The sequence below is a fragment of the Sinocyclocheilus rhinocerous genome, unplaced genomic scaffold (assembly GCF_001515625.1).
Source record: "Sinocyclocheilus rhinocerous isolate Xijiao unplaced genomic scaffold, SAMN03320098_v1.1 scaffold2307, whole genome shotgun sequence".
Lineage (NCBI taxonomy): Eukaryota > Metazoa > Chordata > Actinopteri > Cypriniformes > Cyprinidae > Sinocyclocheilus > Sinocyclocheilus rhinocerous.
The window spans coordinates 303487-320386 of record NW_015642048.1 but is presented as its reverse complement, the minus strand read 5'-3'; the positions used below and the strand labels follow the sequence as shown (position 1 = coordinate 320386).

Genomic DNA, 16900 nt, shown 5'->3' with positions numbered 1-16900 from the left:
AGATTCCCAGCTCCATGATGGTGCTTCTCCTCTTCAGTTCACCACACTCATTTTCTATAGGGTTCAGGTCAGAGGACTGGAATGGCCATAGCAGAAGCTTGGTTTTGTGCCCAGTGACCCATTTTTGTGTTGTTTTTAAGGTTTGTGTTTGGATTATTGTATGACTGGAAGATTCAAACATGGCCCATTATAAGATTTCAGGAGTCAGTCACTTTTTGATTTTTTATCTGTTGGTATTTGATAGAATCAAAGATGCCATGTATCTAAACAAGATGTCCAGGACCTCCAGCAGAAATATAGGCCCACAACATCAAAAATACAGCAGTATATTTCATTGTACACATGGGGTACTTTTTATCCCTGTGTGCACCAAACCCATCTTGAGTGTTTGCTGCTAAAAAGCTAATTTGTTAGTTACATCTGACCATGGAAGCCAGTCCTATTTGAAGTTCCAGTCGTGTCTGACAACAGAATATGCTTGGGATTGTTTTTGGATGAGTGCATTTTCTTTTCTTGATTTTTTTTCTTGAAACCCTCCCAAACAACACGTGGTGTAGGTGCTGTTTGATTTTTTTTACATTTATTTCATAATGATATTTCCCCCCATTTTAAATTCTTATTCTCCAATGAAAGGTTAGATTTATGTTAATTTTTAAAATAAAAGATCAAAATGATTAACAATGCAGATTTATTTTCACAGCCTTCTTTGATCATATTTACCAAGGGTGCCAATAATTCTGACCACGACTGTATATACACGTGTTGTCATTTACAATACATGTCTATAGTTTTTATTCATTTTTATTTCAGTTTTAGTTTTTGTTACTGAAGTACATTGGTTTAACCAAATAGATTTGCCTTGCCAATTAGTCGAAAGAAAAAAGGTTTTATATGTATGTTTTATTTTATTTCAAGTGTGTACCTGCTCATGGTAGCTGGTACGGTAAGCTGACTCCAGAGATTTCTCCAGGAAGTTCAGACTCAGCTTGTTAATGGGCGGCTTGAAGAAGTAATCCTTCATCAGACTAAAACAAAGACAATATGAAGAAAACAAGGTGAAAATGAATGACTGAATTACAAAACTACTATTTAAACGAATCTTCTCTCACTCACCTTTCTTCCCTTATCACTTCCACAAAGTGCACGTCGCTTTTCTCCCGAAAGTATTTGGAGCGCAGCGGGAGGATGGCTGAGTGGTCCATGCCGCTGGCGCTGCCTCCTTCTGCGGCCAGACTTCCCACCCAGCTCCTGTCCTTCTCCTGGAGTTTGTCGCACAGAGACGACTGGCTGACTCCCACCCGCTCCTCACACAGAGGACTCAACAAACCATTCAGGGTTTTAGGGCTACGACCTGCAGGAAACTGCGCAAAAGAAACAGAATTCTCTCAAAAGAGTCTTTTGTTTGGGATTCAGACTACACTGAATCAGTTCAAAAGATTCATTTGTTCAGAAATTGGACAATACTGGTTGTGCTGTAGAGTTTTCATTCTTTAAAAAAAAGCTGGTTCTAATGCAGATCACTAAAAGATCTACTTCATTTAGGAATCGGACAACACTTGTTGTAACGTAGGTTTAGGATTTCGATTTCTCAAAAAGAACCAGTTCAAAACAGCCATTCATGCAGAAATAAGTTATAATCGATCACCAAAAAGAACTAGTTCAAAAGAGTCATTCGTATGGGAATCTGACTACACTGGCCACACTGTGTGATTTCGATTCACTAAATCGGTTCAAAAGTAGGGGTGTAAATCGGATTAGGGATGTCAACGATTAATCGATGATCGATTAATTGCCGATAAGAGATGCAATCGATTAAAGCTATCGATGGTCGATTAAATGCGCAAAACACGTGCGAGCGGCTGTAAATGTGACGGTTTATAAATGCATCATCATTCACTCATAATTACAAATTAAGCTTTTAATGTGATTTAAACTTTAAAAGTACATTAAAATAGAAACAACACAAAGTTCTTCAACATGGAATGCAATAGAAATGTAGTAATAGTCATTTCCCCAGATAGTTGTTTCATATTTGAAACAATTAGGTGAAGGTTGCAGGGCTGCAGGACACTGCGGGGGAAGGACTCATTCCTACAATTCTTGATCGTTAATTTAAACGACGATCGATCATGGAAATTATCGAAAATTGACATCCCTAAATCGGATGGTTCATCACAATACGATACGATATCGATTCTCATACCCAGCGATACGATATTTGCCGATACCTCAAAAAAAAATTCCACGATACGATTACGATACAGGAGTATATCTTATATTATATTATTATATTATATTATATACCTATTTTTAAACAATCATCTACATTTTTATTACACAAATGCAACCAAAAAATATAACATGAACATTTATCTGGAATTTTCTCACCCTGTATCTCAATTGGGACATTCACAAAAAAAATTTAAAAATAGGCCTACCTTTTTTTTTAAATAATAAAGAAAAATAAATAATTGGAAAAATATTTTAAAAAATCAAGTCACACATAAGATCAGTACATGACAACAGTCAAGAAAGTCTTTTAGGTCTCAGTGTGTGAAATAGTGTAAATCCTCATTAGGAAACCACTAAAACAAAGTACTCCAAAAATACATTAATGGAGAAAAATAGACATAGGCCTAACCGACTGTGTTTATTTGTTCATCCATGCACAAAAATGCGGAAGAGAGCTCAATTTATTATTCGTACGCTGTCGACAGGGCTGTCTGTGTGCGTGCGCTTCAGATGTGTGTCTGTGCACAGAAAACATTTCACACAGCACTAGACAGCTCCGTTAACTGTCTCGAGCGTCTTTCATGCTCGCCTTGTGCCTTCGGGCCGTCCTTATATCGAGTCCTGATACGCGAGTTTGAACGAGAATGCATAGACGGACATTACGTGAAAATGTGGACAGTGCCAAAATAAAGGTGTCTCCAGATACTGATATTTTACACGTGGCATCGATACATCATATCGTCAGACATTTGATCGATGTATCGATCCATATCGATGGATCGTTACACCCCTATTCAAAAGAATAATTCGTTTAGGAATTGGACTACCCTGGTCATGCTGTAGGTTCTTTTATTTATCAAAAATAACTGACAGCACTGTACATTCGATTCACTAAAAAGAGCCTGCTCAAAAGACTTATTCGTCGAGGAATCAGTTCTAATGCGGATTACTAAAAAGAACTGGCTCAAAAGAGTCATTTGTTTGGGAATCTGACTACACTGTCCAGACTGTATGTTTTTGATTCACTAACAAGAACCGATTCAAAAGATTAATTTGTTCAGGAATCAGACTAAACTGGCTGCACTGTATGTTTTTAATTCGGCAAAAATAAATGTTCGAAAAGATTCAAAAGATTCACTTTTTCATGGACTGGACTACACTGGTTGTGCTGTAGGCTGTTTTTAATTCACCAAAAATAACCATTTGTCCAGTAAGTTAACTAATTAAATGAACTTTAATTGAACAGTATTTAGTATGGCAAAGAGCAGCGTTTTGGCAAAGTCACATCAAGTCTGCCATCTCCTACTGTTTACTTAGGACTAAAGGTATATGAAAAACTTTAGCTGAAGTGTTGTACTCCCACTAATTACACCAACATTTCATAATATATTTAAACAAACAGCCACTAATGACAGCATTTCAGTATCTGCTGAAATTGAGTACACTGGGTTCTTGTGTTAAGGTGTGTGCTTCTATTGTGCAATTACTGAGGCTTCTTTAGTCGGTGTTCATCATTGTTAGTTTTGTACCTTGCAGCTGTTGGCTCTGTGTTCATCCTGGCAGCCATTTCGAGTTGCTTCATCTGCTATCGGATTGTCAGTGACATCTACGGAGATGCTACAGGATGTGCACACAGGCTGCGGAGAGAAAGATGAAAAATGCACTGAAAAGGGTGAGTAAATAACTGACAGAATTTTAATTTTTCATTTAAAACGTGTGTAACAAACACAGCATTTGTGTGTGTGTGGAGGGCCGTACCTTGCCGTGTGAGAGCGGTTCAGCGACGGCGCAGTGTGTGAGATCTGGAGCGTGTGTGTTTGAGGACAGACTCAAACTGAGCTGGGAACAGCCACACTGAGAGCCCATCTTCCGTCCCGAGATCAGATACGTCTTTAAACCTACAAACAAAAGACACACATACAAAAGGTATTGAAATCATTCAGGTCTTTTTCATGCTGCTATTTCCCAGCAGTCCTTAGAAAGCTTTTCTACAAATATATAGCTATTTGTTTACATATTACATATAACATAGGTTGAACATTTGTTTTTTACTGTTAAAAATTATAGCTGTGGCAAAAAAAAAAGTATTTTTGTCATTTCTGATCAGTCGTTTAGAAAGGAAAAGGAAAATGAAAAAGAAACATCAAATTTGGTATTTTTTTGTGTTGTTGTTCAACTGAAAGTAAAAACTTTAACAGGCATAAAATGTTTTTTTTTTTTTTCATTTTATTTTGTTGGAGTTTATGGGGGGAAAAAACATATAATTATATAATTGGGCATTATTGTTCAAAGGTCAAATTTTTTCCTTCTTTCTTTTTGTTGTTCAACTGAAGGTAAAAACTTTAACAGGCATACAATTAATTAATTAGGCCCCTAATTAATTAATCCATTTCATTTTGCTTGAGTTCATGGGAAAAATAGATAATTTTTCTGCGGGTGCCAATTCCAAAAATCCTGAGCATGTTTTTTATTTATTTATTTTTACGTTATTGTTCAAAGGTTTGGGGTCGGGAAGATTTTGAATGTTTTTGAAAACCAAGGCTACATTTCTTTGATAAATAATACAATAAAACAGTAATATTGTGAAATATTATTACCATTTAAAACAACCGTTTTCTATTTTAATGTATTTTAAACTGTAATATACTCCTGTGATGCAAAGCTGAATTTTCAGCATCATTATTCCAGTCTTCAGTGTCACATGATCCTTCAGAAATCATTCTAATATGCGAAGTTATGAATTTCTTATTATCAACATTGATTCAACAATTGTACTGCTTAATATTTTTGTGGAAACGACAAACGTTTTTTTAAAATCAGGATTCTTTGATGAATAGAATTTTTTTTTTTTTTTTTTTACATTTGAATTAGAAATCTTTTAAAATAGTATAGGTGTTTTTAAGACACTTTTGATAAGTGTAATGTATGCCTGTTTCCACCACTGAATAAAAAATTAAAAAGGTAATTGTGACATCGCAATTCTGACCTTTTTTCTCAGAACTGTAAGATATAAACTCACAATTCTGACTTTTTTTCTCAGAACTGTAAGATATAAACTCACAATTCTGACTTTTTTTCTCAGAACTGTAAGATATAAACTCACAATTCCGACTTTTTTTCTTGCAATTGCGAGTTTGTATCTTACAATTCTGAGAAAAAAGTCAGAATTGCGAGATGTGGACTTAAACTTGAAAAATGGTGTGTTCCGCGGTTGACATAAAATACCTTCTGATGATTATGTTCATTTCGTGCTTTAAGTGAATATGAAAGACGATCGGTTCACGTGTTTGAAATGAGGCAATAGTGATCTGTCACGACACATTAAAGAGCCACAAAACGGTATTTATTGTTTGAATTTCTTTAAAAATGACAAAATCTAAAAGCCGAGAGTCCTGAGACCTTGTTTCATAGCAGAAGTAACCTGCTCTGTATTGTCTGTCGGTGTGTTGTCAGTTTCCTCTTTGCTCTGCGATGTATTTTTCACTGCGTGAAAACATGATGTGTGTAGTGTGAGAGCACCATTGTTTGTCGGGGATAGCAACAGTAACTGAGGAGGGCGGGTCAATTGTGAGAAAAGAAAAAAAAAGTCAGAAGTGTGAGATAAAAAGTTGCAATTACCTTTTTTTTTTTTTTTTTCAGTAAAACGGGCTTCTATAGAAATGTATTCTTGCTAAATAAAAATAGTATTTCTTTAAAAATAAAATTAAAATCTGAAGCAACAACCATCAGGATGAATAAGAAATCTCCCATTGACTTGCATAGTTTGAACATTCAGGTTCAAACATTCTCTAACATGATCTCATTAAAATATGTAACTAGTGCAATGCAATTGTTCGGCATAAAGCATGCAGCTTTAAGCTACACGATTAATGATTTATAACTGTAAAGTGAACTGTAATTGGATAATCTTGTTTCCACAAATCTACTTTCCCTGTGAGGGCAAACAAGGTCTGATCCAGCACTGATACTACACAGACACACAAGAGCTTGAAAGCACCTGAGCAGGTTTGTTTCAGCACTGATGTTTACATTAAACAACACTAAGCACGAGGATGAGCGCTTCTGTTGTACCAACACACACACACACACACACTTTTGAGTATCCGGATGGAGAGGCTCTGTTGTACCAATAGAGGCTAAAACAAACAGAAAGCAATTACAGCAGGCCAGTATCAGTCTGTTCAAACATACGACTCACAAACTAACCGTGTTACGCTCATATATAATAATCTCCTCAAACACACTCAGGCTAAGTGTGAGCGCTAACACTGCTGCGGGGAAATGCTTGTGCATATTTGTACATAAACTACATTGTATAGCCTGCGGGAACACTTTCTCAAAGGCTCCGGCGAGTTCCTTGACGGCTTCTGTGAGATGTGTCTGAGAATAAACACAGCCGTACTCTCGGTCGTAACTCACCGGAGTAACAAACCCTCATAAAGATCAGCTCTGCTGTTTCTCTCACACACACACTGTAGCACAACTGTGCGATACTCATGCAGTTATTTGATATGTTCACATTATTGTGATAACCGTTATTGTGCACTTTAAATGCTAGTCACATGCTGCAAGCCAAAAAAGTAAATTAGGTGACTATATTTTAAATATTAACAACATTTACAAATAAGCAAATGTCAATGTTGATAACAGTGTTATTATTATTATTATTCAACCCTCTACATTGCGAGTAAATCACTCGCATATGCGACTAAATCTTCACTCTGGGCGACTAAATGATGTCTAATATTAGCCAATGGCTAATAAATTCTCCGATTTTACTCGCCAGTGTGTGAGTTGGATGCTGAGTATATGATTAGCACAGATATATTTTCACTCACAGAACACTCTGACTGAGCGCTTCAGAGTTTCACTCTCCGTCAAGCGATCTGTGATATTTTTCAGTTAATTTGAATGGATGCATAGCGCACCTGTGTTTGTGTATTTGGCGTAACGTAAGCTCTAGTGTGAAGGCGCACGACTCGCCGTCGCTTTCTCTCACACGCGCAAAGAGCGAGAGCGAGAATGTTATTTAATATTAACACTAATATTATTTCTGTAATGATAATGACTGCAAATATTATTAGTAAAAAACAAACAAACAAAAAAAAGTGTCAACTTAGAAGAAAGAAAAAATACATCCTAATGTAATTATTTTTAACTAGATGCTAATGTTTGATGTGCAAATTCAAACAGTACACGAACAAAGGAGTCTGTGGTATTAAGATGCGACTTTAGGATGTGGCGATTTTTCCCTCTCGAAATGATGTACGTACTTTCCCATCACCAGCGCATACTTTCAGTGCAGAGCGCGAGTATGCAAACTAATATTTAGCCACTGTTTCATGCTCAGCCAAAATAAGCCACAAACACAGGGCCACTTCAGAACAAGCTCGGAGCCAAAGTACATACAGATCCGTACACATAAATTTGACAGTCGTCCAAACACAATGGGACCGCGGAGGCCACATCAATGAGCCATTCACGAACGTCAAGTCCCTTTTTTGCCTCTTTGCGCCTAGAGACACAGATTAATAAAGACCTGAGCCACAGAGCTAATGAGCTTCTGGGTCAGAACCTGTCTGAGCTGGATGGCCATGTGGACCCTCTCCTCCCAAGAGATCCGGACTCAAGGAAGTCATAAATAGTCCTTTGACCTCTTAAACATGGGAACTGAAAGCAAGCTGGGATCAGGGGATATTCTTGCAGTACACACCCCGGAGGCACTGCCGTCTTCCAGGGAACTGCTATAAAGTAATTCAACATAGCTGGGAATCCCAGCCTGGGATTTAACCATCAGGATCCCCGGACTAGAATTTCCATTCAAGCGCATTAGCATACGTAACCACAAAGAAACTGATTCGTGCAAACATTCGAGAAGGTGCGTCTATAGTTTATCCAACAAAGGTCTTGTAAAAACACAATTAACTTTTATCATAATAGAAGTCATTTCATACAGAAATCACGATACAGTAGCACAATGTAGTACATTTAATTTTGAAGGTCAGTGGGAGGGTGAGAACCTAGCAGCCTAATTGTTTTGTACATGAAACACTGACTAACATCAGTGGAATTCAAAGGGAAAAGTAAGCGGAACTAAAGGCAGGTGCTTTGCTCTGATGCCATTTCCTCTCTTGCTGTATCTATTGATTTGGCATTGACAATAGAAACCATTTTGGGTTTACTGTGAGTTCAGTTGGAAACCTTGTGAAGTAGCATCACAAGTGACGTTAAGTATCATAATAAGACCACATACAAAGCAAGTGTGAGTGTAATACCAAGCATAAATTTAAAAGATAAATGCAAGCATTTGTTCCTTAGCAGCTGTGAAATGCAGCACACAACAAACAACAACTGGTGAAGAAGTAGTCAACATCACTCAAAAATGAAAATTCTGTCATTAATTACTCACCCTCATGTCGTTCCAAACCTGTAAAACCTTCGTTCATCTTCGGAACACAAATTAAGATATTTTCGATGCAATCCCGAGAGCTTTCTGACCCTACCATAGACAGCAAGGATCCTAACACGATCAAGGTCCAGAAACATACATCGATTAGCAATGGATTATAAATATACTTAATTATTATGAAAATACCAGAGTTGGCTTGAATAACACCGATAAACTATATTGTCGCAGTCGAGTGTTTATTGTCTTTGTTTTATCATTCAAAATGTTTATATGTTCTGTTTACTTAGTTACAGCGATGCGTTTGTCCATATAAGGCATTTCCTGGAGGGTCATGAGTTCTGCTACTTCTGTGACTGGATATGTGGATTTTTTGTGTGAGGGCGCCCTCTGGCGTCCAGTATGAATGAAACAGACATTTGTTTATAGTGCTAATGGCCAATCCATCATTTTTTGGGGAATTTTTATTTATAAATTTTTTAATAAGTATCGGTTCGGGCACCGGAACCGTTTTAAAAGTATCGATTTGGCACCGGTATTGAGAAAGAAAAAAAAAACGATACCCAACCCTAGCAAGGAGATCGTTAAAATAATCCATGTGACATCAGGCGTTCAACCGTAATTTTACAAATCTACGAGAATAATTTTTGTGCGTAAAGGAAACAAAAATAACGACTTTATTCAACAACTCGTCTCCTTTGCATCACCCTGGCGCTATTGAGGAGAGTATCACATACGCAAACAACGTATGCTGTTCTGTGTCAGCAGCACCGTACGCGGATACGTTGTTTACGCTTTGATCTGAACGTAAACAACGTATCCGCGTACATATGTTGCATATGTTATGTATGTGATACTCTCCAAAATGGCACCAGGGTGACGCAAAAAAACGATCAAAAAACTCACATTGCGATATGTTTTTTTCTGCTATATATATTGCGATATGAAAAAAAAAATTTGTTACACAAAGTTCAAATGATTTGCAAAGGTCGCTTTGTCTCGTCCAGTGTAGACAGACTATTGCTGTTGCGGCGTGGGGCGGTGGGACATGTAGACACGGTGTCTGTGTGTGAGCAAAGAAAACGATCAGTATAAATATAAAGATCAGTATATTAAACATTGCACATCCTGCGATGTGACTATTGTGGATGCGCACATCGCGATATCTATGCTGAAACGATAGATTGTGCAGCCCTAGTGTCAAGGGTGTCGGAAGGTCACTGTAGCTGCATTTCCATTACCCTTCAAATTGCACAAATTTAAATTGAAAATTGAAAATACGCCCAACATGTAAATTTCGCAAAAACTCCCATATATCACAAAAAAGTTTTTAAGCTTGCATGAGATGGTTTTTCAGGCAATTTGGAAAAGGAATACTTCGCTAAACTGCAATAGAAACAGATTTTTGTTCGCATAAGGTCACCTGGCTGATCGCGGCCAGCCATGCAGTGGCATCAGAAGCGTCCCAGAAGCGGCCCTCCATGCTGCTTCTCTAAAGGGGTGGATGACATGACATGCAGTTCTACCTGTCCATGATGTCATATACTAATAAAAATGGGTATTTGTTAAAAATTTATGTCTTTATGTTGTTCCTCTGACAAGATATTATTACAGCATACCATAACTTTACTGGTGTATAAAGACCTCTACTTCAAATTTTGATCTAAACAGCAACAAATTGGTAAATAAATCCAATTTCCAATACAAAATCTAAAAGACCACATATTTTTTGGGAAATTCAAGAGTCAGTACAACACAGCTCAATATTTTTATGCCTAATATTTGAAGTTTAAAAAAAAAAAAATTTCAGGCTTATATGTCAACCACCCAAAGATACACGCCAATGTTTCCTTTGATTAAAAATAATGGCTAGTGCGGTGGCTGAAATATACATAAACCTACCAACATCTGTCGCCATGACTTATCGCGAGAGGAAAAATTTACGTTTTAGTCACATTACATTGGTTAATGAAAATGCCGTCATTTCGCAATCGTTTATCAACATTTATAAAACACTGCAAAAGTTTTCCACAAATCTGTTAATGAAAACAGGTTACTGTTGCGGAGTTTAGCACAAACCCCAATTGAACACACCTAAACTAAATAATGAAGGTCTTGAGGATTATAGGCAAATGTGCTGGAGCAGGATGGGGCTGAAATCTGTAGGACGGTGAGCCTCCAGGAGCAGGGCTCACCACAGGGGTCGCCAACCCTGCTCCTGGAGGGATACTATCCAGCAGAGTTGAGCACCAACCTGAACCAAATACACCTGAACCAGCTAATCAAGGTGTTCAGGATTACTCGGTAGCACAGTTGGAACTGAAGTCTGCCGGATGGTAGCCCTCCAGGAACAAGACTTGCTACCCTTGGTTTACCACGTTTGGGAGCAAATCCCTTGTTGAGTCTCCAAGAGCTTACTCCTGTGCCCCCCAACCTCCTGTTCCTAGAGACCTCCCAGCAGTACACATTTTGGATGTCTCCTTAATGTGATGAGTCAATTTTCAGTTTTGAAACCTCCACTAATAACCTGATGGTTTGAGTCAAATGCTTTTACTAAGAGGAATCCAGAGTTGCAAACCACTGACTTACCTAATAAGAGTTCAAAAAGTAGACGTGCAAATCTAAATTATGTCTTCATAATTGACTAACCGTGACTAACAATCTAAGGGGAACTTCAAGGGAAAAGTGCTACGAAAGTGTAGAATATAACACCTTTTAACTGACAATATCTTAATACATCAGTTTAATTTTTACTGCAAGTGCACTTATCTTCCCTCTAAACTGCTATCAATCACTGTTTCACTGCCACGCTCTTTTAGTTTTTAGTGTGCTTTTCCACGGAAGACCAAAGATAAGTCTCGTCTTGTCAGGGCAGGATGCCCATGTCAGGTCAGGTAAAAGAGATTGAGAGACTGCCTTCTTCACATGGACTGACTGCGTCATTCCTCATGAGCATCCAAAGTCTCCAGAGTCAATCCCTTCGTATTACTCCATTCATTGCAGAAGTGAAAGGAGGAAGAACAGGGACCCTCCGGAAAATGAGACTTACTAGGTCAAAGTAATATAATTCTCCATTTCATCCAATTAGTCCAGTCTCTGTGATATTCTAGTCCCTAGATACAGCTCCAGTTCTTACTTCAGCGCATACAGGATTTTCTGGCAAGTCCGACTGCCCGAAAGTTTAATACTTAAGGGTTAGGGGTTTGTTCCAATCCCTAACGCTTAAATATGAGCAACAGTTTGCCCTAGGAAGCACCCTTCGAAATGTTGGAGATTATCGTACAATTTTACTGCAGTTCTTCTGAGCATCTTAAAGGGTTAGTTCACCAAAAAATGAAAATTAGCCCATAAATTACTCACCCTCAAGTCATCCTAGGTGTATATGACTTTCTTCTTTCAGACGAATCCAGTCGGAGTTATATTAAAAATTGTCTTTGATCTTTCAAGCTGTTTCATGGCACTCAGCGGGTGTTGCATGCATCAGTCTAGGAGACTGGTTTTCCTTTGCTAAAGTAAGGAAACTTTGCTTCCTTTGCTCCTGTTCACAAATGTTGGTTTTCACGAGACTCACTGGCGCATGCGCAGCATTGACCTCATATGCCATCTGGCCGGAACTGCTTCCAGTGTACAACAGTAAGCGCAAGCTAGATTAAAGTGATTATTACATTTTGAATATGGATATTTTTCTTACAAAAACGCATCGATTCGCTACAGAAGGCCTTTGTTCACCCCCCGGAGCCGTGTGAGACACTTTTTTTTAATGGATGGATGCATTTTAATTAAGTGCTTTTGGGCTGATGCATGCAACACCCGCTGAGTGCCATGAAACAGCTTGAAAGATAAAAGACAATTTTTAATATAACTCCGACTGGATTCGTCTGAAAGAAGAAAGTCATACACGCCTAGGATGACTTGAGGGTGAGTCATTTATGGGCTAATTTAAATTTTTTGGTGAACTAACCCTTTAATAGTGAGGTCTGTACTGTTAAACGACTGCAGCGAGCTTGCCCTGCATTCACTTCCTGTCACATGACCTTTGACCCAAGCAACTGTGGTCTTTGCCCTGCTGGGTCACATGCCCCTACTGAACTCCAAAAGAGACAACTTTACGCATCTAGAGTGCCTGGCTTTACCCCAAAACATATCTTTTGGCTGACGAAAAGACTCAGTGGAAATTTAACAAGCTAATTAGCGCAATGCAATGACGACCTGTCTCTTACTATCAATGGGCCTCTTCCTCTGAAAGACGGTAGTAACTTACTCCCACTCTCTCTCTCTTCCTCTCCTGGCTAACCACAATGTTTCCACTCGTTCTGCCAACCTCCGTAGTGCAGACAAAAACAGAGGGAAGGGGAGCAGAGAGGAACAAAAGATGCAGAGTTGATAAAGTGGTAAAATCGAACAGACTAGGTCAGCGTGTTAAGCATTAAATTACTTTCTGTTGGTAATTTTTTTGGGGTGCAATCGGTTGGGGTTCATCTTGCAAAACCTGATAACGTCACGTTCTGAGCTGAATGGAAAGATGCTCGTCGGCTCTGGGCCAGATGTTTTCACACTGTTTCCTGTTTGCTCATCTTTGGTTTTCTCTTTATGAATGTGCCTCAGACTTTTCCACTCGTCCATTATCCCCCATTCTTTCTTCTTTCTGACTTCCTGTCTCCGGCTCTCTTTCCGCATGTGTGTCTTCTGTGAACTGTGTCCTTGCTGTTCTGCTGATAATTCTGTTTCCATTTCTCTCGCTTTCTCAGAGATGGGCGGGGAATGACAAGACGAGTAGAAGAGGACGGAGAAAAATAGAGAGTGCGTGTCCAGTGAGGTTTCTGATGACACCATATTAGGACACAGTGATGAGCCCAAGGATACTGCTCAAATCCCACCCTCCCTACTCACTTAAAACTTTATTGGAATGACAAATTTGTTTTGTATTGCCAAAGCAATGACATAAAAAATAAAAAAAACAAGATAAGCTATGAAATATTAAAGTAAGTACAAGCCACAATAATAAATGTGCTGTGCAAATTAACAATTTACTAAATGTAGGACGGTCATGTATGTAATGACGGATGTAATGCCTTATGTGATTAGACTCTGAAGTAAACACCCACTGCTATGATTGACAAATAGTTGTGTGTGTTTGACAGCCTACATCCTTCACAGATGGACGCTGCTGTGATTTAGGTTAAAAATGCATAAATATTCTGTACTTCTCAAACGAACTGTAACAACAGACAAAGCAATAATGATCACGTAATAAAAACAGTTACTTACACTGTGTGTTGCGACATGAGTGTCAGATCCAATATAGTCGGCAAAAGCATCGTCTTTTAGTTTCAATCTTTCTGAAAATCCTGCATTGAATTGTGCCTTGTTTGTAAATGAATCCACGATAAAATTAAATGAACAAAGGACCGAGTTCATCAAATCAAGTTTATCGTTTGGTTTCTGCGTAGACCTGTGTTCGCCTCTCTCGTTATTTACACAACGTGCATGAATCGGTGGGTGGGGCTAAACAGGCGACCCGCCACAATATCAAAACTGACTGTCTCAATTAGATTTTCCAAAAGGCTTTGACTTCGTTGAATAAACATGAGCTCTGCACATTTCAAAATCGAAATGCGGCACGAGCATTTTTATCACTGTATTTCTGAAGGAAACCGACTGTCTTTAGAAAATTTTCGATGTCATTTTCATTCCATCTTGCATGTAATGCCTGGTAAAGCAGCGTTTGTGAGCGGAGCACTGCTTTGAGTACAGCCGTTACCAGAGAAACCTCTATCTCTGCTGCACCAAAAGCGCCTCCTGCTGGCAGAGAATGAATTTGCATTTTCAATAAGCCTGTCTAATTTACGCAGCTAACATATTTTGCTTATCAGAAATAATCTACTCTTGAGGGACTTTGCTGTTGTTATTGATTCTTTGGTTTATTAAGTTCGGGCCACAAAAGCGCACATGCGCAGTAACGTTTGTTTATGTTGTTGCCATTGTAACCGTCTATATAAGCTGTTTTTAGACTAACGAGAAAGTTTTGAGTTCTGAAACTTACAGAATGTTTTTATAGCACAATGACCTCATATATCAAAAGATCAAGTGAATTTTGATTTCTCAGTTCATGACCCCTTTAAAAGTAAGTGGCAGGACAAAGACATCCAAAGAAGTTCTGCTTTAAAGGTAATGAATTTAAAGTTTAGCCTACTTTTTTTGAATTTTTAAGTTGTTTGACACCGTCTACTCTCAATACAATGCCAGAAACATGATTTTGTTGTTGTTGTTTGTTTATAGGTACAGAAGCTGTTGTGGTTGAATGTTTGCAGGTATCTCTTGCTCTTTCTCCCTCCATTAAAACTGTTGTTTTGGTTACAACACTGAAATGAGGACAGGGAGTGCAAAGGGGGTCCCTCTCTCTTTTCCATCTCACTCAATCACGCTCACTCATTCTCCCTGGTGTCAAGCACACAGCATGACGCACAGGGTGAGCGAGCTGCGTCATACTGACACACACGGACCTACAGCAATGTCCCTCAGAAGAACAGTGACCAAAATGAATGAGACGCATGCTTTTCTCGTAATTTCTCTCCCTTGGACAAGCACACAACGGCACAACAGTTTGCTGAATCATTGATACATTAAACCGTATCCTGTCCCAAGAGCACATTATCATCCAATAGCATGATTGGGCATTCTGCCTCGCGGTCTCATTTCTCTCTCACACACACATTATATCTGATAAACACCCCAAGAAGCCACTCTGAAAGCGAGAGTTGAAACTGCAGAAGTGCAACACCTATGTTTCACAAACTTGTGCATATCTCTCACCTCATGTTCATTGATTAAATATTTAGGGACATTTACATTTACATATTTGCCAGACGCTTTTATCCAAAGTGACTTATATTGCATTCAAAACTCAGTACTCTCACCTCTGTTTAACACATTCTAAATGTAGATTCATTTTGCAGTATACCAAAAAATGTTCCAAAAATCTGGACAGTGCAAAACAAACATATAATTTATATTCAAAAATCACTGAATCACATCATAAACTTCTACTGTTTTCATATAAAGCTAATTATAATTACTAGACTAACCAACACCATACCAAAAAAAAAAAAATTCATTTAAATTTAAAATCATCAGTAAATGCATTATTAACAAAAAAATTAACAAATCTAAATAAATTGGTTAGATTAATTGGTAAATAAATTAATTAATTAATTGGTTAACGGTAAGTTCCCCTACTATATACAATGAAAAACTGTATTGGACGTTACATGTAATTTTACGGTAATACACAGTTTTTGGAAGTGAAAAAGAACATATAATTTACAGTAGTGATGCACTGAATGTTTGCAAACTGAAATTATTCGGCCCGAAAATAGCAAAAAAAGCTCTTTCGGTGTTCGGCCGAATAAGCGAAAAGATCGAATAAATTGTACCGAACAATGACGTGACGTGATCAAATAGAGGAGCGCGCTAATGCAGCAAACATGACGGCAGTGTGGAAACATTTAAAGCCGTCCGAGAAAGACGCAAAAATCATTACAAGCACCGACAGCGAGAGACTGTTTAGTACTGCATCTCATGTCTCCGATGAGAAGTGTAAAGGGTGGTTGTTTCTTGTTACTGTATGATGACTGAAAACGCGAAATGCCCTTAAACAATTAAATAAACTGCAGAATGTTATGTTTTCATATGTTAATATTTTGTTAATGTTAATACACGCAGGAATTGCATGTGTTCAAACAGCGCTGCACGAGCTCGCGGCGGAAGGGTTCAAAGTCCAAAGCACGAGGGAAATCTGCGCTGAAACTGTGTTACTCATCAGTTGCTCAGTCACATTTTTATGAATTTTTACAAAGCATGTGACAATGTGATAACGTGCAACAAACGTCTTCCCAAATTCGTAATGAGAATCAATTGTCAACAAAAAGAAGCACTGAGGTCTTCCTGCGGGTTTCTGCCAAAATAAAAGTTGAGAAAAAGCAAGAACTCCATCAACATTAATAAATGTTATTATTGTAATTTTACTGTTGTTCTGTAAAATAAAATTTAAAAAAATAAAATAATAATGAAAATAATAATTACAACAGCTCTGTTAAAACATTTATTGCAACATTTACACAGTGTTCAGACTAGGATCTATATTATTTTCTAATGTTTTAAAAGAAATCTCTTCTGCTCAGCAAGGCTGCATTTATTTGTAAGGCAAAAAATGCATGCCTGATTCAAGAAGGGGGTCTAAAAAATGGCCAAAATTATTTTACT

The 16900-nt window shown here is 38.0% G+C and overlaps 1 protein-coding gene across 1 annotated transcript in view; it reads right to left on the bottom strand.

Annotated features, from left to right (window-relative positions):
• The window catches only part of LOC107755348 (adenylate cyclase type 9-like), a 48289-nt gene that overhangs the window by 10001 nt on the left and 21388 nt on the right, over window positions 1-16900 (bottom strand). Inside the window, exons 2-5 of the mRNA XM_016572112.1 lie at window positions 3991-4130; window positions 3762-3869; window positions 1114-1361; window positions 923-1025 (exon numbers count right to left, since the gene is read on the bottom strand). Of these exons, the coding sequence (XP_016427598.1) occupies window positions 923-1025; window positions 1114-1361; window positions 3762-3869; window positions 3991-4130 (599 nt within the window). The remainder of the gene's footprint in view (window positions 1-922; window positions 1026-1113; window positions 1362-3761; window positions 3870-3990; window positions 4131-16900) is intronic.